General features: G+C 27.3%; 4 protein-coding genes across 4 annotated transcripts; all 4 read right to left on the reverse strand.

Annotated features, from left to right (window-relative positions):
• Positions 1 to 15,247: 15,247 nt before the first annotated feature.
• On the reverse strand, positions 15,248 to 16,643 carry LOC132924840 (uncharacterized). Its single transcript, XM_060989281.1, has 2 exons — positions 16,188 to 16,643; positions 15,248 to 15,412 (listed from the first exon to the last, which is right to left on the reverse strand). Exons 1-2 carry the CDS (start codon positions 16,641 to 16,643, stop codon positions 15,248 to 15,250), a joined length of 621 nt encoding a protein of 206 aa, XP_060845264.1.
• A 1,332-nt stretch (positions 16,644 to 17,975) lies between these two features.
• Positions 17,976 to 18,350, reverse strand: LOC132924512 (uncharacterized). Its single transcript, XM_060988878.1, has 2 exons — positions 18,171 to 18,350; positions 17,976 to 18,092 (listed from the first exon to the last, which is right to left on the reverse strand). The coding sequence occupies exons 1-2, from the start codon at positions 18,348 to 18,350 to the stop codon at positions 17,976 to 17,978; spliced, it is 297 nt and encodes a 98-aa protein (XP_060844861.1).
• A 296-nt stretch (positions 18,351 to 18,646) lies between these two features.
• LOC132924841 (uncharacterized) lies at positions 18,647 to 20,132 on the reverse strand. Its single transcript, XM_060989283.1, has 2 exons — positions 20,110 to 20,132; positions 18,647 to 19,310 (listed from the first exon to the last, which is right to left on the reverse strand). Exons 1-2 carry the CDS (start codon positions 20,130 to 20,132, stop codon positions 18,647 to 18,649), a joined length of 687 nt encoding a protein of 228 aa, XP_060845266.1.
• A 1,899-nt stretch (positions 20,133 to 22,031) lies between these two features.
• LOC132924842 (zinc finger MYM-type protein 1-like) lies at positions 22,032 to 24,095 on the reverse strand. The gene is made up of 3 exons (XM_060989284.1): positions 23,762 to 24,095; positions 22,364 to 23,665; positions 22,032 to 22,246 (listed from the first exon to the last, which is right to left on the reverse strand). The coding sequence occupies exons 1-3, from the start codon at positions 24,093 to 24,095 to the stop codon at positions 22,032 to 22,034; spliced, it is 1,851 nt and encodes a 616-aa protein (XP_060845267.1).
• Between the last annotated feature and the right edge of the window lie 2,180 nt (positions 24,096 to 26,275).

Below are 26,275 nucleotides of genomic sequence, written 5' to 3' on the forward strand. Positions count from 1 at the left end.
TAAAAATTTAATATAATAAGATTAACTAAATTGCCGATTTGGCTGGCACAACCAATAATAAATTATAATAACCAGTGGCGTATTTATTACATGTTTTCTGCGTGTAGGCCTGTGGAATATTGCCGACCTAAATAACTAAAATAATAATATATAATAATATAATATACTACACTAGATGTTTCCATAAAACCAAATCGTATAAGCGACACAGAAAACTTTCCATACAAAACTTGGAAAAAGATAGATGTCGAAAGGAAAGAGCCACAGAGAAAACATTTTATGAGCGTATGAAATTTAATTTTTTACGAAATCGCGTAAAATAACGATATATTACAATTTAAATATAGGTAATAATATAATATATCCAACTAATTATCATTGACTGACAATCATCTCCGTTCAGAATCGTTTTTCGTATACAATGATACCCGTCATTGCATTCAAATTTAACACATCCATTATAGTGACCAGTGACCTACTCTCCATCTCTACTATACAGCAGAGCGATACCCACTTGCCCACTTTTTTTTACTTGATGACAGTTTAGAAATATGTTATAAACTTATAATTTATTAATACATTTATTTTATTGTATATTTTATGTTCATAACTTTTTTTTATTTTTCATAAGCTTATAAGGATGTTGGCGTAATATTTGTTAGAGAGAGATACTCTAATCTACGCGCAACATAGCAATAAATTATACGTTCACAATAATGACTACGCAACCATATACATTTCTCAATTTAGAGTGGAAAGGATCTCTTATAAAATTTGAAGTTAAGAATATTATCTATGGCATCTCATAAGTGTTTTATTATATTTTAATTTTAAATCGAGTTATGAGCTTTTAAGATGTGTAATAAATTTACAATTTTAAAATACTCATAACTCGCTTTAAAATAAAAATATAATAAAACGCTTATGAGATACCCTAGTTAATGTTCTTAATTTTAAATTTTATAAGAGGTCATTTTACTCTAATTTTAGAAATTAATATGGTTATAGACGTTACGTTATAGTCATTATTGCGAACGTAAAATTTGATATGCTACGTTTGGGTCAGAGTGAGAAAACAAATAGGTAGTGCGCTGACATTCTCATACGAGCGTCCTTATACCAACAGCTGGCACTAGTTTTAAATATTTATTGATAATTCTTCTAAAAAAAATTATAAGCCATATGTTATTTACAAACAACTGAATAACAGTATTTTCTTATGATATTAATTAACATGTTTTTATATTGCTACGTGCTCTGATGTCCCATACATAATACATAAAGGGGGTATTGCGACGTAGGCATACGTATTAGAATAACGATTAGTAATATATTGAGGTAATAAAAACATCTAATAAGGTACTACGACGTAGAAATAAACACACTACCGAGTAAGGAGAGGAGGGTAGCCATCGTACCAAAACGGTATTGCCCTAGTCCTAAAAAGAACAATAATAATAATAACAACAGTAAAACCCGCATTGACTTAAACCGGCATTGCGGGGATGCACCCTACGATGTACTGACCTAACCCAATCACAAGAATATAATGTAAAAACCATATAATTGCATTGGTAGTAATAATTTACAATTAATTTCGAGTTCTGCGAATTTCGAGCAAGGCCAACCACAGCGCGTGGGCAAGCGTCGCCGGATGTCATAATATACATCATCGCACGTGCCTCCTGAAACGCGAATAGCGTGAGAACAATGACGCATTTAGGAATAGGTCAGAAGGGACATGGGTAGTAGATCAGGGGACACTGACTATATAAGGTGGCCTTGGAGAGGACTCCTGCAGACGTGATTTACCAGAGTTAGCGCAAACAGCTTCACGTCTGTCTACACCAGAAATCTGTCATTTGGACTTAGAATATTTTTAATTAATTTAATAAACGACACTTTATAATATTTCGACGACCAGTTGCTGGCTCACTACAATATTTAAAAGAAACATAACAATATATATTTTAAGGAATCATTTATTCAATGATGTATTAGAATTAGAATATTAGATAAGTATAAATTTTTAACTGTGGTATTGTTCTATTACTAGTTCTTGAATCATAACTATTATCATTGATTAAAAATACTAGTATTTTAATAATCAATGGTAATTCTTACAATTTTTTACCACTCTCCTCAGTCACTTACGTCATTAATCATATCACTTCCAACTTATGGCATTGGACATTTTCATTGTTTGCCATAACAATAACATCTTTATTAAATAACAATTTGTGGTTGATTCAACATAACATATACTTAAATAAATATCTTTAACTAACATAATGAGTGAACAGCTGTAAATTGTATTTTCGCGCAATAATAAGACGTGACGTCGGTACCTACTGAACACCTGAGTCCATATACTTGTACAAAATTCCGAAGCATTGATAATGTTAATTATTGTTTGTTTATTACTTATTAATAGGGCTGGGAATGTAATGCCCTAATAAATTTAATATAAATTTAAAATAATATTTGATTGAATTAAATAAAAGTAGTTAAAATAATTTTTCTATAAACTAAACTTCACTTGGATTTATTTTAATCTGAAAAAAAAAAACAATTATTTCCTTACATTTTTTTTTAACTATTTTGATAGTACCTAGGTATCTACTACCTAGGTTTCAAAAAAAATATATACCTATAAACATTATACACATTTTATACATTTATATAAAACCTGAGTTAGCGTATAAAATCTTAAAGTGAAATAACAAGTTAGAATTTTGGGTCCAAAAACTCCAATATAATGCCCAAAAAATGAAGAAAATGACATTAAAATTGAAAATTGTCTAAAAATGCAAAATAAATTTTCTTATTCTCATTCAAAAGTACACGTTACGGTTTTGTCACCAGGCGACCATCGTACAACAACCTCTGGAAAAAAACAAAAAGTGCATCGAAATCCCAGCCCTACTTAATATAAACATTGTTAATTGTTTGACGTCAATGGTTATGCTCTTATTGTGTAGTGGGTACCTACTATAGTGTAGTAAGTGAGGCGAAAAATGATCGTCACACGCCAAGTGGAGTTTTTCATCGGGGCTCCAACTGTTTCCACCTAAAATAATTTCAAACGATGTAATGACAATGAGATTAGATACCTATTTTAACAACTTTTATTAATACTTAAACTACTTATAATAATAATAGTATTAGATGGACAAATAACGAAAATGTATTAACAAATGTAATGAATTTTCAATATAGTACTAATAAAAATGCGCGTCAGCAATGTTCCCATATCACCCAAAATTCACTGAAAAAAAAACATAAAGAGGCGGTTGAGTGCGTGACGATCACGATTTCACTTTTCGCCTCGCTATAGTACTTGTACTATTATACAGAATAATAAGTACTATATCAATAAATGCCAGACAAATACGACAAATAAATCTATTCTGTGACCGCAACGCAGCGCATAATTTTTTTAATTTATTGTTACATTAATCACTGTTAATTTATTAAGATAGTTCAACGAAATTTTTCAAATAATATTTTGAATTTTTTGAAGCTTGAACAAGGTGAAGGATTTGAACTAGCTTGTGTTAAGTTTATAGGTACAGGTGTATTTTTCATAGTATAGGTAGTATAGGGGTACTTTAATTATTGTGTATTTATTAATAAAATAATTATAAAAATGTATTATTCAATAAAACCTCAACTTATTGGATCATTTGGATCAACAGCTAAAGAAAAAAATACTAATTATACTAATTTGTTATCAGTAACTAGTTATAATATTAAATTGCTAACGTACCATTACTGGGCAAGTTAAAACAACACTTTCTTTAAATTCTTTAGTATTAAATATAATTTAATTATAACTAACATTTTATAGGTATATTAAAGCAATTTTATATTGCAAATGAATTGGAAAGTCCCCAAGAGTAAATTTATTTATTTTATGTATTCTATTTTTTAAGTTTGATTAAGCAATAAAGTTAAACAAATATCATTTGTATTTTATTAAAACGAATTATTTTGTTTAGGAATTAAGTACAAATTAGTACATAAGTATTAAATATTTACTTAATTTAAAAAATAATCAATTATGTACATATTTTTTTTTTAGTTGATAACAGTTAATTTATGGAAGGTAATATGGCAGTCTTCATTCCTAAAAATATTGAGGAAGAAACAAATAGTTATTTTCAGCGTATTAACAACTTTCAACAATTTTACCTCAACATCTTATTGTAGTATGTTATAATATAATAATATTCATTATAATTCGTTCTAGGTAGATAATTTTAAAAAATAGGTTTAAAAATTTTTTAAATATCCAGCCAATTATTTAGAAATAAATTTTTTAATATTTATTTAGGTTTCTACCCATATGTATATACTAGATTACTAAATTATTTTAAAACTATAAATGTATATATAGAATTGAAGTTAACATTTTAAAGTACATTTAGAAACTTAGATTTTAGCACACTTGTAGAGTAAGCTTTCTAAAATTATTTATATTTATTTCAATATTTAAAAAAGGAAAAATTTTCAATATTTAATACTTAAAATTATTAGTAAGTAAAATATAGGTAAAAATAATTATTAGTTCATGGCTTACATACATAATATTAAAAATTATATTATCTTAAAATATACAAAAAAAGATGATTAGTTTTTTTAAAACTATAGTAAATAATACATTTTTATTTTTAATAATAATCATAAATATTTTGTATCAAATCTGTTTCAAATAGATTTATTTAAATTACTTACTCCTATGACATGTACATCATTTAAACTCATAGCCACAAACTCTTTTTTAACATCTAAAATAAGTTTACATACAAATGTCTCACATAATGATTTTTTATAATATTTTATTAACTTTTTACTATATTTGCAGCCTTCAATTGCAACTACTATAACTATGGATAATTTACTGGTTGTAGCTGAAAAATATGATAAATTAACTGTACCACCAGAAAATGTACAAGATCAGATTGCATTCATATTTAATAATTTAAGCCAAATTAATCTCCAAACTAAGGTAAAATGATTTTATTAAAACCAAAGCTTTTCTATTTATAATAAAAGCATATAATTTAATATGCTTACTAATAATATTATATTACAGTGCGACGAAATTTGAGAAATCATCAACAATAACTATTTACTGTGGCTTTCACAGTATTTAGTCATGAAAAAAGTCAGCATTGAGTTTAATATCCATTCATTATACCCCAATTTTTGGACTGGCTTAATAATGAAAAATTAAATTTTTTAATAAATAAGTTGTACGCGCCCAAGATTAGGGAATACACGGACTGTTGGAGTGTGGTACCCGAACAATAAACTAACGTTACTTGGCCAATGACTACACTATTGCCGATTGTCTATTAATATTTACCCCTTATATTTGCTGGATAGGCAACTACATGTACGCGACGACACCAAGAAACGGGAAAGTGCTATTTTGGGAAGTCTGATGGTACAAGTTAATAATGGGGAGGGGGTCTCTGTTGTCGATCCGGTCTGATGCAATGACCACAGAGCTAACAAACTAGGGACAATACTTAAAATAACTGAAACAACTAGGTACCGAAGACTGACGACCTGGGCGGCCTCTCACATAACGGATAGTTGCTGGCGGACTTACGCGGTGGTAATGTGGAGTTAGAATTTTAGATAATAACAGTATATTTAAAAGATTTATAACAAAATGCTATTATTTTTTAATGCAATTTTTAATATTTTAACTTTTAAGTGTAATTTTTGGTATTTTTAGTGTAATACTGCAATCAATTTTACTATTTTTTAGTACTACAACATCCGTGCTCTACTAATTAATAATTTTCAATAATCAATATTGATGAATAAAATAAAAATTTATAAAATCCAAAAAAATACTGCACACTTTTAAATTTGCTACTGCACATTTAATATTAGCTACTGCACATAGTGTGTGCTACGCTGCACACAATTTTAGGCCCTGGAGCATCATTGACGCGGCGCCAACATAAAGAAACTTTAAGAAGTATCAGAATTAGTATATATAGCATTATGTGTTAATAAATAATTTGTGATTCATTTTCTTTTTTTTTTGATGTTGTAGATATTATTATATGATGATAAAGGAATTGAACATTTTTCGAATAGATTGTTATAAAAAAAATTTAGGTCACTGGCTTGGTATGATCACACTATCCAAAAATAAACCACTTCTAAATGATGATATTAATTTAAAAATGCTACTGGTTGAAGTTTATTATACAAAGGATATCCATTTATTGCTTAAGTCCTTGAGTCTTGCTCTAAAAATAGAGTATGTATTAAATGATAAATTTGTGTATTATACATTAGGATTTTCGTTGTTTTTACACTTGAAACTAAATGCACAAATATATCATATAATATGTCAATTGTATTAACTTTTAAATATTTTACTGTTTAATAATATATTAGATTTCTAATTATTACAATTATTTATATCATAAATGAGGTCATATTAAAAACTTACTTCTTGGAATATATTGGTATAGTAGTACCTATAGTGCAGCGTTTCTCAACCAGTGGTACGCGTACATCTGGGGGTACATAAGAAGGTATGAGGGAGTCCGTGAAAAAAAACTTATTTCATAATATCTTATTTGTATTGTATGTGAATATACGATAAATTGGCATTTGGGGGTACGTAAAGCAGTGGTGATAGGTCAAGGGGTACGTACATGAAAAAAAGTTGAGAAACGCTGCTATAGTGGAATAAAATAAATATAATTTCTTGCACAGATGCACATAAAATAAGTAGGTATAATTACTTACTTTACTTCCACAGACCACAATGACTCTGCCATTTGCGGGTTTGCCCGTTTGACGTACCGTTCAACGGTTCAACTGGTGATTTTAATAATTTTAATTATTTTGTCTGCTCATCAGCTATCTGTGCAATTGTGAAATTGGCAATTGCCTAACATATTGTTTGTATTTCGTTTGCTTGGTAAGTAATTTTATTTGATTATTTAAAATTTTTAATTTTATGATATGTATATTTAAATAAAATGTATTATAATTTAGTAAGTACCTACAATCTGTAAAATGTTATAGTAAAATAAATTGATTAGTACACTGTTATGCCTACTTAATGGCTAATTATAACACGCACTATACCTAATATTAATCATCAATAAATAAATATGTTAATATGTAGGTATCTACTTATTTTATTTAAAATATTAAATATGTATAAAATCCCCCGTATACAATTATATTAAAGTACGTCAAGTACGATATATATATATCGTATATACCTATCCTAATATATACATTAACTTACTAAACAGCATATTATGTACACATAAATATTATAACATATACCTAATAATAGGTATGTTAAAATAATTCATTCGCATTGCTTATATCTTATTATTATAAATAGGTAGCTCATAAATGTTCACAGAATCACCGAAATAGTACATACTTAAGTATGTAAATAATAATAATACATGTATGTATATAATTTAAATTTGTATTCAATTTTAATTAGAAGTATCTAATATATCATGTTAATACAGTATCATTTTGGTGACAATTAAATAAAAAGGACTACAAATTACATAGTTATATATTATATAAAGTTTATATATTAATATATAACTGTGTATTTTATATTATTTTATTTTATAAACTATGTAAGCCATATCATATTGAATTAAATACCTTCCTGTATCCTGTATGTACAGTAATTTATTTTTATATAGTTCTTGGGTATAGGTATAGGTATAGGAGGTAGTAGGCGCCTATAATATAAATTAGAATAAAAAATATTAATCTACTTGAAAAGTATAATATAATGTATTATATAATATGAATATTAATAATATTATTTTCTATTTTATTTTTTAAACCTCTCAAATGGCCAGAATGTAATACATTGAGAATTGAGATTGAAGATTAAAAGTGTATTATAATTTATAATAATTAATTTTGATATTTATTATGTGGCTCATTCAATAGTAGTAATAGTAGGTACTCATTTTGATTTACTTTCATTAATTGTGTAGGTTAGGGTGTCTAAAAAAGAGTATTGCCTAAGTAACAGGTCAAAAAGAAGAAGGGTGCAAGAGGAGCAATAGCGCCCATAGGAAAGTTTTCAAGGGGGGACATTTTAATTTATCAATCCATTTATAAATACGAATGGCTATGAGATAGGAAGGGACTTACAATTTAACATTATACATATCAAACTGGAAAATTATGAAATAAAAATTATTTAACCAATTAACCACGAAAGTAATTTATTGAATTTGTATTTAATTAATAACATAAATTATGTTTTTAAAATGCTAATTTACAAATAAAAATTGTAAATTTCTTTTTTTAACACCAAATATTACTTGTTCTAGATATTCATTATTTGTATCATCAATTTTTTCCCTATGTACACTTATCATAAAATAATCCATTAAGTCTATCTTCACTGATCGTTCTACAGTACATGTCGTAGGTTAATTATTATCCATAGAATAAAAACGAAAAAGCGTGTTGTTATTTGCCACAACCCACAGTAAGTAAACTGATTTTTCATGAACAAATCATGGATTTTCGTATATTAAATTAAATTTTTAAATTCCATCTAAATAAATAAATAGACTCTGATCACAGTAAACAATTTTCCAATATTTTCCAGGGGGGGACATGTCCTTCGTCCCTCCCTGCCCCTTGCATTTTTAAAAGTAGTCCTGTTTGCCCATTCTTGTGTACCTATATCTGACCAAATAACAATCAAGTATTTCCAATTGGGATTTATTGTGGACAAGTAAAATCCATTGATAGTAATGATTTCCTGAAAAAGTTTGTAGATGAGGCAAAAATATTAAGTGAAAGTGGTATTTATATAAATAATAAGAAGTATATTTTTTCTATAGATGCTTTTTGTTGTGATGTGCTTGAAAAATATTTTATTTTAAAAACTAAAGGACATTCAGGTTTTTTTTCTTGCTCTAGGCGTGAGCATGAAGGACAATATTTATCAAATAGAATTTGTTTTCCATATACTTTGCTGTCTAACTGTCCACCCAAGCGAACTCATGATGATTATGTATTGCAAACTAAGAGGAATATCATATTGGAAATGTCTCTATTTTAGTAAATTTGCCCAATTTTAATATAACGACTGGGATCTGTCTTCATTATATGCACTTGGTATGTCTAGGAACTGTTCGGAAACTAATACTATTATGGATGAAAGGGCTTCTTGAAGTTTATTATCCATCTTGGAAGATAAAAGAAATATCTAGTTACATTAAAATTATTAAAAACAAAATGCCTCGTGAGCTTGCTAGAAAACCTAGGAATCTAGATGAAATAAATAGGAGGAAAGCAACAAAATTTTGTATGTTCTTACTATATTATGGTATAATAGTCACTAAACAGTCATTAAACGATCAACACTGGAATCATTTTTTTAATTTAAGTATTTCAATGATTATTTTATAAGTCCTGATCATTTGATGTACTTAGATGTTGCACATAAATTATTAGACAGTTTTGTGAAAGATTTGAGATAATTTATGGTCATTTCGCATAACATTCATGGTTTAACACACTTAGGTGATGATTATGACAATTCGGGCCATTAGATAATTGTTCAGCATTCCCCTTTGAAAATTACATGGGTTCCTTAAAGAGAATGCTAAGAAAACCACATAAACTTGAGAAATTTGTTTACTAAAGTCTAACGTTAAACCTAAAAATTGTACTTCTTATTTTTCTGGACTTTATACCCGTGGTCCTACATTATCAGGTTTGATAAAAGGAAAACAGTTTACCACTTTGATATTAAAAAGCATGACTATTTTAAAACACATCTGGAAAGAGATTCATACTTTTTGACTCAAGAAAAAAAAATAGTAAAAGTTTTCTTCAACATTATTCAGAAAGAAAATTCAGAAGAAGTAATCCTTATTTGTAAAATATTTGACAAAAAAAATGAGTTATTTATCAAACCTATAAAATCTAGCGAATTAGATATTTATGTTGTTAAAAATTTAATTAACTTTATAAGTTTAATATTAAAGATTTAAAAAAAAAAAAGATTCTTTTACCATCTAATAACAATGACTTAAACTTAATTGTATTACCAATTATTCATTCATCTTAAAATTTTAAGATGTTAAAGAATTTAAAAAAAAGTTATCATTATATTATTATATTATACTGTATTAAATTATTTTTTAAATACTTACTATGCCAATTGCTATTATATATTTAAAATTTAGCCCATATTTTAATATTAATCATAATTTAATAATGTACCCATGTGTATAATTATTATCTATATTTACATAATATGTGTTTATTTTGCTTTTTTTTGTCTTGTAATAAAAATAATAAGTCTATATATAGTATATATCTACTTAATTTTATAGTTTTCATCTAAAGTAGACTATTTTCATTTTTTATAAGTGTTCAATATTTAATTAATAATATTCTTATTTATTTTTGTGTATTGTGCTTGGTTTTAGTATACCTATTTGGCTATTTGAAATGTGGTCAGTTGTAGAATTTATTGATGACCGATCAGTTGAAGTAGTACCGGTCTACACCGGTAGACACTGGCTAAATAAGAACAAATGTGCTTGGCCAAAAAAAAGTCAAACCAAATGAAATTGAGTTTGACTTTTTAAAGGCTCATAAATTGGGAAAAGATAGAGGTATATACTATAACTTACTTTATAACTTTGAACATATGATTGAAATTATTCATTATATGAGTATATGACCTATATTTTCTGTAGTCTTGATGATTATATTATTATATATTTATTTTTATTTAGATAATTATTATACTTTAGCTAGAGAGAAAGCTAAAAAGGCAGAGTAAACGTCTGACTTATCAACAAATAATGACACACCATCTAAAAAGTCTGAAACCAAAAATATGAAATTACATTAAATCCTAAAAAAAAAGATAAAATATGTCAATAAAAAATTAATGATACTTTATGGAGTCCATCATCTCTAAGTGATTTTATTGCTTCGTTAATTTATGTTATTTATCAAATTTTCTTTTTTTTCTTTTTAAGTTTTATTATAACACTATATACATTGGCATAATTCCACTAAATGTCAGCAGGTGCAAACAGGCGTGGCTCCAGCCCCCCCCATATGTATGATAAGAACATATAATATATATTATATTTTTAGTTATAAAGTTTTGTGAAAAATATGACAGTTCCAACCAAGTCTTGGAGCTCCCCCGGGTGCAAGCATAAACATAACATAACAATAACTAGGTAATATATTAGATGAGTAATAAAACTTTATTTATTATTCTTAGATTTTACACATGAAGTTTTTATTATTTTGAAAAATTATAAATTAAGTTAAAGCTAAGCGGCATCCAGAAACTGACACTGCTGTTGAATTTGTCAATAATTTATTCTACGTCAATTTTTTGTCTTTTTCAATTTGTAATAAAAATAAACTACTGAGACGTTCTTGGCCCATTGTTATCTGCAGATATGTTTTTAAACGCCGTAAACACAAAAAGCTTCTTTCACAAGATAGTAATCGTAAGAATTGTTAAAAATGTTTTAATAATTGGATATATTAAAGGAAATCCAGATCTTATTTCATGGGCTGCAATGTATTCACTTTTTTTTTTAAATATAATACTTTTTCCAAATATATTAGGGTATTTGGCTGCAAACATTTTATTAAAAATGTTGAGTTCATTTTTTAATGGTTGTATATCTAACATATATGTGTTACATACCTACTAATGTTAACATATTTTCTTAATAATTAAATTCTTCAGTGTATTTAAAACTTGGAGTTGATTTTCCTTTTAACGTTCTTCCATTTCTCTGATTATTATATCTAACACTGTGTATTATATATTTATTCGATAATAATGTTCAACTGGAACATTTTGAGGGTTCATTTTCACCTCCACCATATTTTTGTGGTATATTTTTTTTCTGGGTAATTTAGTTGGTACAATATTATTTTCTTCAGTCACTTTAATTACTTGAAATCATCTTTTATGGAATTCAGTATCACTTCTCATATTTTTTAAAATATTAACTGTTTGTTTGCACATTTCAATTACAGTAATATAGTTAATATTTATAGATTGTAAATAATTGGATAACACGTTAGTATATTCCATTATTTCTTGAAAAATTATCAAACAAAATACAAATTCTGAATATTACCAGGTAATTAAGTGGCTTCTGCTCCAGAGTTAATATTATTTTCAGATATTTCTTCTAATGTATTTATTAAAGTACCAAAATTTAATAAAACTGCTTTTAATGCTTCTGCACGACAACTCCGCCTTGTTTCACTTAAGCTTTTTAAAGTTATTGGTACATTATGTTGTGTATTTGCCAAATAAATGGATTTGAAGACTGCATTTTGTTTTTATGAAGCTCCCACAAAGCTATAAAGAGACTGTAGAGTACCAAACTTCTTAATTATATTATATGCATCATTTAAATAATCAAGTAATATACATATATCTGTTTCATAAAAATTTTCTTTTAGGCTATTACTATCATACAAAGTTATGGTACGTTTCTAAATATTCACCACAGTGAAGGTCCAGTGAATATCTTCCAGGTTTCTGGGAATTATAAGTTTATCACAATCAAATACAATTTTTACTGTGTCTTATTAATTTGGTAGCTTTTTCAACTCCATAGATTGCAAAACAATTTTAAAAAAAAATGGATCCAAGCTCACTATTAATTGGTCCTTACGACTTTTGGTCAAAAGCGTAAAATAATGTTCAATCATACGATCATTTAACCATGCTCGTGGATTAAATACATATAATAACTTTTCCATTTTACAATCACAACACGTGAAGAATGTAGTAAATCAGTTTTTTGTTTACTAGAAATAAAATTTATTAGTTCTGTATAAACCTTTCTGTTGTATCCTGGAAATATATTTTTATGATACGATCGAATATAGTTTATTCTATTTAAATTGATTTTTTTTAAATTTGTAGGTAGGCTAGTTCTTGCAGAATTTATTTCAACATAAATTATCATCGATGTCAAGGTCGATTACTTCTAAAATAAGATTTTTATCTGTATCTTGACCATCAATCATAAAATTGTAATTTGTTACATCCATATCTTGACTACTACTAAACATAAAAATTGAATATACATGATAAGACTTGATTTTTCAAGGACTCCAAGTTTATAGACAAAGTTAAATGGATAAATTAGAAATGATGAAATTATTTTTGTAATTTTTGAATAAGTTAAAATAATTGTTGTGTTATTATTTTTTATTTTTATGTACGCCTAAAAAACTTATCACTGATAAATTTGAAAAAAATTTTAGACTTACAAAAATTAAAAATTAAAATTATAAACAGATATTGACAAATACATTTTTTAGTCTAGAAAATTAATTACAAGCATATAAGAGTCTACTTTTAAGATATTCTGATTAAAATTAATAATAATTAAATATTTAACTGGTAAATTCAGGGCTACAACTATTTTAGAATATCTCTTATTTATAATGTGCTTTTACATTGAAATAGTCTAACCAAGAAAACTTAGTTATAAATAAATTAAATATGAATTTGTAAATCACTTACATTTAAATTTGAAGGAATTTAAGATAATTGAATGTCAATAACAAGGTCTAGTCTGATATATCTATAGAATAAAAAATTTTAATTAGTTATTTTAAACAAAAATAAATAAAATATATACTTATTATAAATATTCTTAAATTTAGTATCGACCTTAAAACAGTCAATATAATATATACCTTCTTCTAAATTTTACAAAAAATAAAAAAATGTTTAAATAAGAATTTTTCAAAGCATCTGATGTTTTTAAAACAGCTACATTTTATAGTTTATCATTAAGAGCTAAAGATAATATAAAAATATTGTATAGAAAAACTCAATAAGTACCTAACAAAGAAAAAAAAACATGGTAATACAATATTTCTCGATTTCTAATAGTAATAAAAGATACCTAGGTATGTATAAAAAAAATACACGTTCTTATATTAAAGTTCACACGTTGTCTCCGTCAAAATTTCCAATTTTGTGTATTTAGGTTAAGTAAGTATTGGAATAAAATGACCTATTATCAAAGTTTAAGGTAAGAATATTATCTATGTTTTCTCGTCGGTATTTTACAATATTTAAATTTTTAAGCAAGTTATGAGTATGTAAAATATTAATGTTTTTAATGCTTATAAATCACTCAAAAATTAAAGTATCCTAAAAAATCGATGAGAGAACGCAGACAATGTACTTACTTTTAAGTTTGATAATAGGTCATTTCACTTTAATATTTATGCTAAAAACAAAAAATTGGAATTACTGAACGTATATAATCTGGTATGGTATGCTTTAGTAATACAACGTATGCGGGTACGACGTCTTCTTAATAATACTTATTAACTATAGATTTAAATTACTCCAAATTAAATATATATCAACATTATTTATATGTTATTAAAATTTTTTGGCATTTTGGGAAAACGTCAATTCAGCTTCTAGTAATTGAAATGAAGTATTTTTCCGTAGGTTATTTATACATGTACCTATTAGTGTTGTATTTTAACTAGTTTTGAGTGTTCTGACACAAATTTGTACGATATAATGGAGTCATAAAGCATTATAAATTGAGGAATAAATTGAATTTATTATAAATTATAATGATTGAAATAACGAAATTTGAACAAATAACATCTTTGGTCTATTATTATGATTAACCTACTAGTATTGTCTAATAAGGAAAACATTTACTACAATTTCAATTAAGGCCCCCGGTGCCGGCTATTTATTAAGGAGCAAATTATTGGCAACCTAAGTCTCATATTGTTAAGGCCTCACACGATATTGTGTGTATGTAGTAGTGTAAATGATTATTAGTGTGAGTGAATCCCTTTTACTACACGTCTACCTGTATAACCGAACAGGTTTATTACGACCACCAGTGGCGTGGTGAACTCGAATATTTTCAGAGGCAAGTATATTTTGCGATACGCACCAACCCACCTACCCATCAACCAAAATTTTGTCTCTCAATTAAAAATTTTCCTATAAAAAATATTTATTTGGGGGGGGGGGGGGGTTATTGCATTTCACAGACAATTTTTAAACCATACAGATAATAATTATAAGATTAATTTAAACACCATGAAATGAGACAATATTTTTAATAGATTACTCTGCTTTGTATATTTAAATAAATAGGGTAACATGAGTTATACTACAATTACAATATCACTTGATATTTTATTTAAACAATAAACTTTTCATTAAAAGATCTGAGGACCTAGCAAATATATTAATTGCTTCATCACGATTGATTTCAATATCTTTTTCAGAGCTTAATATCAGTAGACTTTCCAGCCGATTCTGCCCAATATTTGACCGAAGTCTAGATTTAACTAGTTTTACCTGAAATCATTATTATGACAATTTGTGTTTTAAAAAAAATACAATAATTGATTAGTAAAAATATGAAATAATATAGTTAAGAGTTGTTACACACCCAAGTGTTGTCTCCGTCTTACAAACATACACATTGTAGAAATACTTTATGTTGTTAATATTAGTATTAAAAGTGAATTTACCTAGTAGTATCAAATATAAAGGTAATAATATTATTTAGTGCATCTCATAGGCTATAAATATTTTTTAAATTTTAAAGTGGGTTACAACTTACAACAAAGTAAAATATCACTACTTTAAAATACTTATAAGTTATAACTCGCTTTAAAATGAAAACATCAATAAAACTTATGAGGTGCACTAGATAATACTATTATTTATTACCTTTATATTTTATAATGGCTACTAATAATAAACACTTTAATATTATTTTAATACTTTCAACACAAAATATGTTCTACTGAATAAGCAAAGCCAACATAATATATGAGTGTAGTATTCTCATAATAATTATTTTAATCTATATTTTACGAAATTTTCAAAATTGATAAATAACTTACTTATTGAAAAAAAAAAAGTAGATTCCTTAAAAGCCATTAAATATGCAAATGTAAAATATAATTACATTCACAGCTTTGCTATACCTAACATGAAATTTACTTGCTTCATACCTTGTAATTTTTTGTGTTAGACAAATATGAAAATTCTACTAGTCTATAATGGTTATATTTATTTTATTTATTTATTGTTCTATTATTATGAAATTATAATCAAAATTTACTTTAGAAAAGCTCCGTTCAGCAGATGCAGATGATGCAGGGATGATACACAACGCCTTATATGCCAAGTACAGATTTGGAAAAGCTGCAATTAAGTTGTGGCTTGATAAAAAACTCAAAATGTCTAAACTAGACATATTTATTGTACTTGTTTCTTCAATTTCAGAATCATCGCTAATTTCTGAATTAGTATCAGGTTGTTGATCAACAGTTCCTTCATTTTTTTTGTTTACATGTTTATTTGGTTGGCTTGGATTAATGTCATTAGAGAGATCATTTAGGCTGTTACTGAATGTTAAGTATTCATTTTGTAAATTATTTACATCAATGTTTATCCAACTTGATAACTGTTCAAAGGTATTATCAGGCAATTGTATTTTGGTTTTGATGGATAACATACGTTCTGGAGTAAGTAAGCTTAAATCTTTGAGAATTTCTGGTGAATTATTAAACCTCATGTCAATCAGTGGCGGATTTTTAAATTTTTTCTGGGGGGGGGGGGTCCTAAAAAATAATATGTATTTCAAATGTTTTATTTTTATTTTTATAAAAACAAATGTGTTATATTATATTATGTTTATGCAGTATAAATACTATATTCAAAAAAAAAATTATAAAAAAAAATATTAAAAGATGTAAAAAATTATATTCTTTTTTTTTTTTTTTCTTTATAATGATTATACAATCTATACTTTATAGCATAATAAGTATAAGTGACAAGTGACAAAAACTAAACATGATAAAGCGTGATTAAGAAGTCGCCCACTAGTGACTCTTTGCGTGATGGAAGATTTGGGAGGAAAGGAATAGAATTTTTATTTTTTAATTATAATTATTATTATTATTTTTTTTTTTTAAAGAGAGAGAGAGAAAGAGAGGGAGTGATTAATGATTATAGTAAACGATCTCTGCACCATCTCCTTTTCAGTCGACGGCGAGGATTGTCGGGAAGTGTTAAGGTATTTAGGTTCCTAATTAAAGGGTTGATATGGTTTGCCAGACGTGAGAAGAATCGCTTGTAATATATAACCGACTCCTCTTCAATCGTTTTGACATGTAGATCGTTGTGTGGAGTGTTAAATTAGAAATGTATGGTGGAGCGTTAGTGAGCTGACGTAGAGTGATATTCTGATAAGATTGAATTTTATTAAGATTCGATTTCTTTGCCGCACCCCAAAGTTGTAGACCATAAGTCCAGATTGGTTTTAGAAATGATTTGTAAATTATTAGTTTATTTTTTAGGCTTGAACATTTATTTTTTGATAACAAGGTTTTGAGCATACGAGAACGAGAGTTTAGAATTAGTCTTTTGGATCTGATGTGTGGATTCCAAGTCAATCTTTTATCTAAGATAAGGCCTAAATATTTTACTGTATCGGAAGTGGGTATAGGTATGTTATCCAATGAAACTGGAGGACAGAGGCCATGTTTCAGGGTGAAGGTGGTATGTATTGACTTGGCGTGATTCAGTTTTATTCTCCACTTGGTGTACCAAGATGAAATAAGATTAAGATGAGTTTGTAAATTACCAGAGGCTATTAGGGGATTTTCGTGAATTGAGATTAAAACTTTGTCATCAGCGTAATCAGCAACAATGGTGTTTTCAGTGACGGGTTGATCAGAGGCATAGATGTTAAACAATAATGGAGATAGGATACCACCTTGGGGTACGCCTGCATTTATCATAGCCATTTGTGAAGTACATGTTCCAATGCGAATTTGGAAGTATCGATCGGTGAGGTAGGATTTAGTTAGGAGAAACAGAAAATTATATTCTAAAATTCAAAAATTTACAAAATAAATTCTAATCTTCTTTTAGTTTTGCCTAGTTCTGCCAAGACTGCGTCAACTGTTAAGCATTGCTCATCCCTATGAATCGACATCATTGCCAAGCCGTTTAGTCTAGCCTGAAATCAAAAAAAATTTTTATTGACGTATAATATTAATATTAATATTTTGCATAATATTTGATTATTTATTCTTACCTCGGTCATAGATTTTCGTAGATATATTTTGATTCTTTTCAAATTTGAAAAGGAGCGCTCATTTGATGCAGTGGAAACTGGTATAGTAGCAACGATCTGAAGGAGTTTGAAGACACTTGGGTACATTTCTTTATTGCAAACTGTCATTGCTTGGAGTGCGTTTTCTGGCTTTTTTCCCATGTTTTTTAATCTTCTTTGCCATAATTTATATTCAGTTGATAATAACGAATGATTTGTGAACTCCAGATCATCTTTGTAATCATCGGCTAATTGAATAAATTTATCTTCATTTTCTTCTGTATCAAACAGTGACTGAAAATTGTTAAGCTTAATCTTATGATTGACAAACCTTTGTTCAAGTTCAGTTATGTAAGAATCCATGTACGGATTAAATATGGATATACGGTAATACTCTTCGGTAGATTTTGCTTGAATATTCATTCTATGTACTTGTCTTCCTATAACTCTCGGCATTGTTATTTCCACTTCTGCATTGACTTCTGCAAAATTCTAAATTTTGCTGATGCTATACCGAAAGCACATTCTATTGTCATTCGTGCTCTGGAAAGTCTATAATTGAAATAACTTTTATTTTCATCATTCAATAACCTCCTTGGGTATGGTCGCATTATGTATGTTCGCAGAGGAAATGCTTCATCAGCAATGAAAGTATATGGACCAGTTACGTTAGAATTTGGTAATTTTTTAGGATAAGGTAGTTTTAAAGTTTTATTTTCAAGACGTTTTAAAATATTCGAGTTTGATAGTATACCTCCGTCACTATCTTTCCCATAAGCTCCAACATCAATCATAATAAATTTATAATTTGCATCTGCCACAGCCATTAAAACAATAGAAAAAAACTGTTTATAATTGAAAAACATACTACCAGAGTTTTTTGGACATTTTATCCGAATGTGTTTGCCGTCAAGACTACCAAAACAATTGGGAAAATTCCAATTTTCATAAAACTCTTGTGCAATATTTTCAAAATCAGCAACCGTTGGTGTGGGCATATGTTTTTCTTTCAAAATCTTCCAAATTGCTTTACAAACTTCAATAACAATTGAAGAAACTGCTGTTTTTGAAATTCTAAATGTTAAAGCAATTTGCCTAAAAGCTAAACCAGTAGCAAGATATCTGTGTTGAAAAAAATAAAATAATTTTAAATGTACACAACATAAATATTTTTTTAATGTTGTATAGTGTTGTACAGTATTTATATTTTATTATTATAATTATAATATACATTTTACATATCCCAGACGTTTTTTTTTTTGTAATCAATAATTTTTTTTTACATATTATTATAATTTATATTTATTTATAATTATTAATTTAATTTATAACGTTATAATTTATTAACTATTGCATTACACGTAAGTATAATATATGAAACATTTTTATTTTTATTTTTAATACTAAAAATTCAAAAATACAAAAAAACCAATTTTTTAATCTAGTTTTTAGAAAATTTAAAAGTGAAGTGGTTCATTTTTATGATTTTTTTTAAAAAATTTTCTAAGGCTCATTAGTTTGAAAAATAATAAGCTTCTTAAAAAAATACTTTAATTATAAAAAGTAGGTACCTAATTAAAAATACTTTCCTTAAATATTTTTTTAAAAAAGTACAGTATTATATTATTAAATCTTAAAAACTGTTGAAATTAATAATTATAATATAAAAATAAATTATTAAATTTTAACCTATTAAACATATTTAAATTTAATTATTATAATTATTAAATTTAATTGAATAATTTTTTTCCAATAATTGGTTTTCATATTTTCAGTGTTAGGAATAGATAACTAATAATTTATCTAGATAAAGATAAAAATTAATACTTTTTTATCTAGTTAAATACCAGATAATTCCACTTTTAATTTTGCAAATATTCAGTGATATTAGTACCTATAGGAGGGACGTACACAGAAATACTTGGGTTTTTGGCGTTTTTGCATGATTATTTACTTATTTAATTTTAATGTTAATTTTTTTATAACAATGTTTATATTTAAAAAAGTATATTAAGTATACCTAATTTTCATAAATTATTTTTGTATATTAATTAAAAAAAGTTCTACTTTTCAATAAATGATTTTTAAAAACACCTCCCAAAACTTTTTTCTGTGTACGTCACTGACCTATATGTATTAAGTAAAAAATGTTATCATTTAAAAAAATTAAAAAAATATAAATTAAATAATATTTTTAATTTTTAATTTTTTTTTTGTTTAGTCTATTAAAATAAATTATCTAGATAGGTACTCGTAGATAGCTAGAATTTTATCTAGATAAATATAACTATAAATGACTAAATGAATTAAAAATTATCTAGATAAGATAAAAGATAAATAATTTATATCTAGATAAATTTATCTAGACATTTCCCAACATTGGATATTTTATACAATATTTCAATTTAATTTCTATAGAAGACGACGCTAAAAAAAAGTGGAGAAGTCTTCGCGATCAATTTTTAAAAGAAATAAAAAAAGTTTCTACAAGTCTTTCTGGTAGTAGTCAAGAATATGCTGCGCTATATAAAGGCAAATGGAGCTATTTCAACGCAATGCTGTTTTTAAAGGATACTGCCGTTCCAAGAGTAAGCGATGGAAATGTTTCGGATGTAAACGTAGACGTAGATGAAGAGAGCGAGGAACCAGATGAAATCGATGACCTTGATCTGACATCTACATCAACTTATAACATTTCTTCACCTCCATCAACTTCATTTACGACACAAACAAAAAATAAAAGAACAAAAAAACAAGACACCAGCCGTAATTTCGAGCAACAGTTGATCGATCTCGAAACAAGAAAACTAGCTGCATTAACCGAACCAACTGCAGCTCCAGATGATGAAGATATGCATTTTTTTAAATCAATTCTTCCATATTTTAAAAATATGAGCCCCATTCAGAAATTACGTATTAGTAATGAAATACAAAATATTTTGATACGTGAAAGTTTACCTCCACAGCAATACTTAGGCTCAGCAAATACTCATAACCAACATTATATTCTTCCATCAGTTTCTACGGTACATCCGACATACAGTTCCATGCCATCATCTTCACAAAATTTCCAGTATTCAGACGACACACATTCCAATATTTAAAATTAAAATGTTTCCACTCATTATTCATTCGTTATTTTTTATAATTTGTTATTTTAAAAGTTAAAAGGAGTTTTTTTATTTTATCACTTTAACGTTAATATTATAATATACTAAAAGGTATACAATACAGAAATCTTATTATTTTATTAAATTATCTAACATTATACATTTTATTCTGATATATTATGTTATTGTTAATATATAAAAACTATTAATTTTAATTTGTTATTGATTAAAATAATATGCTTACCTTAAAGTAATAAGTAGACTCTCTTCTACAGAAATTGGTACTTTAAAGTTAGTTGTTATATGATAACATTCATGTTCAATTGCCTCTTTTATATAGTCAAAAGTACTTCTAGTCATTCGTGTATAAGAACGGAATAAATTATCATCAGCACGTAACTGTGTATACAAATGATGAAACTCGCCAAATTCAAACCTATCTTTATATATTAAGTGTCAGTGGCGGCTCGTGGGTTTTTAATGAAGTAGTGCACATCCAAAAAAAATATAACCAATATAATATATATATATATATATATATATATATATATATATTATAAATTGTATTAAATAATATTGTTTACAAATTTTAGTTATTTACAAATTACTTTTTCTTTTGCTTATACCTATTTTTACAAGTGTCAAGTACCTATAATAATAGTAAATACATAATAATAATAATAGTAATAATACATTTTCAAGTAAAAAACTATGACAAAGTAGATACAAATTATTATATTTCAGGTACATATTTATATGTTAAATCGATTCTCCTCTCTTTTTTTTCTGCAAATCTGTTTATTACTTCTTCGTTGAAGTTTGGAATGTTGTTGATCATCCGTTTTTCGATCGATAACATAGCTAGTGCTGTAAGTCGATCTTCTGTCATTGAATTTCTCAAAAATGTTTTAATACGTTTCAATGTAGAAAACGACCTTTCGGCTTCAGCTGTAGTCATTGGAATAGTTGAAATTATTTTTAAAAGTTTGTAGCTTTCAGAAAATATATGTATTAAATTATTTTCAATTATAAATTTCAATAAATGAACTGATGAATTGATATCACGGAAATCGGTTCTTTTGTAGAACAGTTGTAGTTCAGTTTTAAGTTTAGTAACATCCAAAAAAGGATATGCTTCAATTGTTTTATTAAAATGGTCACCTGGGAAGTTATTTTCGTACATAAGAAATTTGGTAGATAAAAATAGGTGCGAAGCATTTAAGTGGTTTTTATAATCAAACCGTTCTTTAACGTTGACAATAAAAATGTCACATACTTCTTTTGCAGCGATTTTTCTTGTTTCAATAGTATCATCATGTTTTCGTTTTTTCGTTGGATGATTTTGAGAAGTTTCAAAGATGTTATCAATATTCTGTCTTTCTTTTAATATATTTTCTTCGAACCGAAAAATTGCCTTTGAAAGTTCTACAGGATCCATAGTTGGTTTTTGTAGTTGATTATATAAAATATCAACATGAGGCATTAAAGAATGAAACACTCTTAACCAAAATATAAATCTATCGTCAATTAACATCCGATGCAAAGCTCCAGCTTGATTAATTGGTATGGTTTGATTGAATGTTGATTCAATTTCTTTCATACATTCAATTAACGACTCAAGATTCTCATACACAGTATTTACTATTCGACTTTTAAAATTCCATCTAGTATTAGATGATCGAGGAACTCTGTGTTTAACAATTTTATCTAAAACCGTAACCCGCTGCGGACTGTTGGAAAAAAAATTGGTTATATCAGTTAGGTTTGAAAAAAAAATTCTTATCTCACGATTTTGTGAAGTTGCTTGAATTAAAATTAAATTAAGCTGATGAGCATAACAATGTATGAAATGTGCATTTTTATAGCTATTGTTTATTATTTTTTGTACACCATTGAGACGTCCACTCATCACGTTTGCGCCGTCGTAACTCTGACAAATCAACATATCTAGTGACTTTAGGACTTTTTCCAAATTAAATATTATACATTCAGACAACGATTTCGCATCGTGTCCAGTAGGATTGAAAAATCCCCAAAATCTTTCTCCTGGTGTTCCATCCGATAGTAAATATCTAAATATTATTGACAATTGAAACTGAGCAGATACGTCAGTTGTTTCGTCAGCCATTACAGAAATATATTCTGCTTGTTTTATTTCATTTTTAATTCTTTGTTGACATACAGCTAAACAACATTCTAGTAAATCATTTTGGATTGATTTGGATAAACCTTTAAATACCGAAGAGTTCTCAATATGACATTTTAGTACCGAATCTAACTCTGAACTAAAGTTTATAAGACCTCGAAATACGCCGGGATTCTCTGAATTTGATTTTTCATCGTGACCTCGGAGTGCAAGCTCAAATGCTCCACAAAATTTAATACAATTTATGATTTTATTCAATATATAACGATTATGACTTATTTTTTCATTGTATTGTTTGATATTCAACCGATATGCACTAGAAAGTTGTTGTCTTATGTCTTGTTTCCCTAATAGTTTTAAATTTAATTGAGAATTTATGTGTGTCATTGATTTTTCGTGTGTTTTGATTTTAGAAGTTAAATGAATTAAATCGTTTATTCCATTCTTTACCCAAGCGGCATCATTAGATTTTTGACCAAAAAGTAGACAGGGAAAACAATACAAACGATTTGTTTCTGAACAACCACAAATCCAGTCATTAGTTTTATATATATCATTTTTAAATTGTCTTACATAATCTCTCGTTTTACATTTAGTAATTTGTTTAATATTTAAATCTGGAGTAGGCCTACCTTTATTTTTTATTTCCATCTTTTTCTCCAACGAGATTGATGAAAAATTACATTGCAGTATTAATTGCTGTACTGAGTTCATTTTAAAAATTGAAAACAAATACACGAGTAATAATATATTAATATACGTTAATGTCGGTCGTCGATAATAAACAGAAACACGATGGTCACGATTAATAATGTTTTGAATTTCCGATAATGATCGACTAGCTAATATTATCAGCTGATAATCGAAATAATATAATAAATTAATGAGAGTAAAAATAAACTATAATAACATAATAATGCCGATGACGACGCTCAGCGACGCGGCGACGTCGAAAATAATTCGCTGAAAATAATTTAATTGGTTATGTGCACACAAACAAATGTGCACACCAACTCCATTACAACGTGGGCTGCGTGTATCGACTTGCTTCAATTTTTACACTGTACAAATGTGCACAATGATTGTGTGCACAACTGCACTACTATAATAATACACGCCGATACCGTTCCGTCGCGGACAGCCATTTAGCAGTCGAAATAACCCAATCCAAATATTAAACATAAATACATAATATTATAATATTATTATTTTCATAATACTCTGAATTTATATTTTTATATTTTGAAAATAATTCTTATTACATTACAGGTACTTAGTTGTATTATTATGATTTGTTTTCAATTTTTCTTGAGTTTAGGTAGGTAGTGCACGTGCACTTGTGCACATACACACGAGCCGCCACTGTTAAGTGTACTGGATTACGTTTGCGTTTTTTATTCAAAAAAAATAGTTTAACAGCCAAACTTTCTGATAGTAACATTTTACGTTGTTCGGTGGTTAACGGCATCTTTTCGACTGTACTGTAATTTTATAAGTTCACAACCTTTTGCACGTATGAATTAATCGACGTCAATTTTGCCAACAATACGTTGCGTTGCGTTGCGTGCGTTGCGTTGCGGCCGAACGTATAGCCGCAACGCACGGATTCAGTTAGGACGCGGCGTTAAGAGGACGTTATACCCGCATGTGTTGTTTCTGTCTTATTAATGTAGATCATAGCAAATTTTTGTGCTGCAGAACACATTTTGTGATGTTAGCTTTAATATTAGAGTTAATTTACCTATTATCAAACTTAAAGGTAATAATGTTATCCAGGGCATCTCATAGGCTTTTATTGGTATTTTAATTTTTAAGCGAGTTACGAGCATTTTAAAATTTTAATATTTTACATAACCATAACTCACTTAAAAATTAAGATATCAATAAAAGCTTATGAGATGCCCTGGATAATATTCTTACCTTTAAATTTGATAATAGGTAAATTTACTCTAATATTAAAGTTTACATCACAAAATGTGTTCTGCTGAACGAAAATTTGCTATGATATTCTACATTAGTAAGACAGAGATAACACATGCGGGCAGGGCCGGCGGAAGGCACGTGCGACCTGTGCGATCGCACAGGGCGGCAATTTTTTTAGAATTTTAGGGGCGGCATTGTTTATAAATAAAAATATGTATTTTTCACCACTACTCACTGTAAATCTAAAATAAAAATAATGCTCATTATATTATTTTGACTGGAACTGTGTCATTGTATGTAGTACCTAAGTAAGAGCTATTAGTAGATAATTAGGTATAATATAATGTGCGGGCAAGCCGCTAGCATTGTCGCTCGGCGTGTTTCGCGATTATCTAATATCTTTATGGTTTCCAATTAGTAAACATGAACCGAATCAAATCATGATAAAGATCCCCAAAATCGTATATACAATAATCAATACTCGTAATTTATTGTCAGCGATACAAACTAGTTTACTTATGACGATTGACAACTATCGAACTATACGTACCTAGTATAATGTCATTTGTTAACGAGTCGTAGTGTCAACGATTATAGAGTGCTGTGCATTGTGCATATTATTTAGTCGATCAACATTCAACATTCAACACGTCATATTTTAATATTAATAATTTGGTGAGTATTTTTTTTATTTTAAATAATTGTAATATTATTAATATTAAGTAGGTAATTTATGTAAATACAATGAAAAATTAAGAAAAAAGAATACATCCCGATATCTGATTTTAAATTTTGAATGTATTTATATATTCCTAATATATTTAGGAAGTGAATTTTTAATTTTCAAAATTAAAAACCTATTAGCTATATTATTATTTTATTATTTGGGTTGACTCTAGGAATTAGGA

Source organism: Rhopalosiphum padi, chromosome 3 (genome assembly GCF_020882245.1).
Source record: "Rhopalosiphum padi isolate XX-2018 chromosome 3, ASM2088224v1, whole genome shotgun sequence".
Taxonomy (NCBI): Eukaryota; Metazoa; Arthropoda; class Insecta; order Hemiptera; family Aphididae; genus Rhopalosiphum; species Rhopalosiphum padi.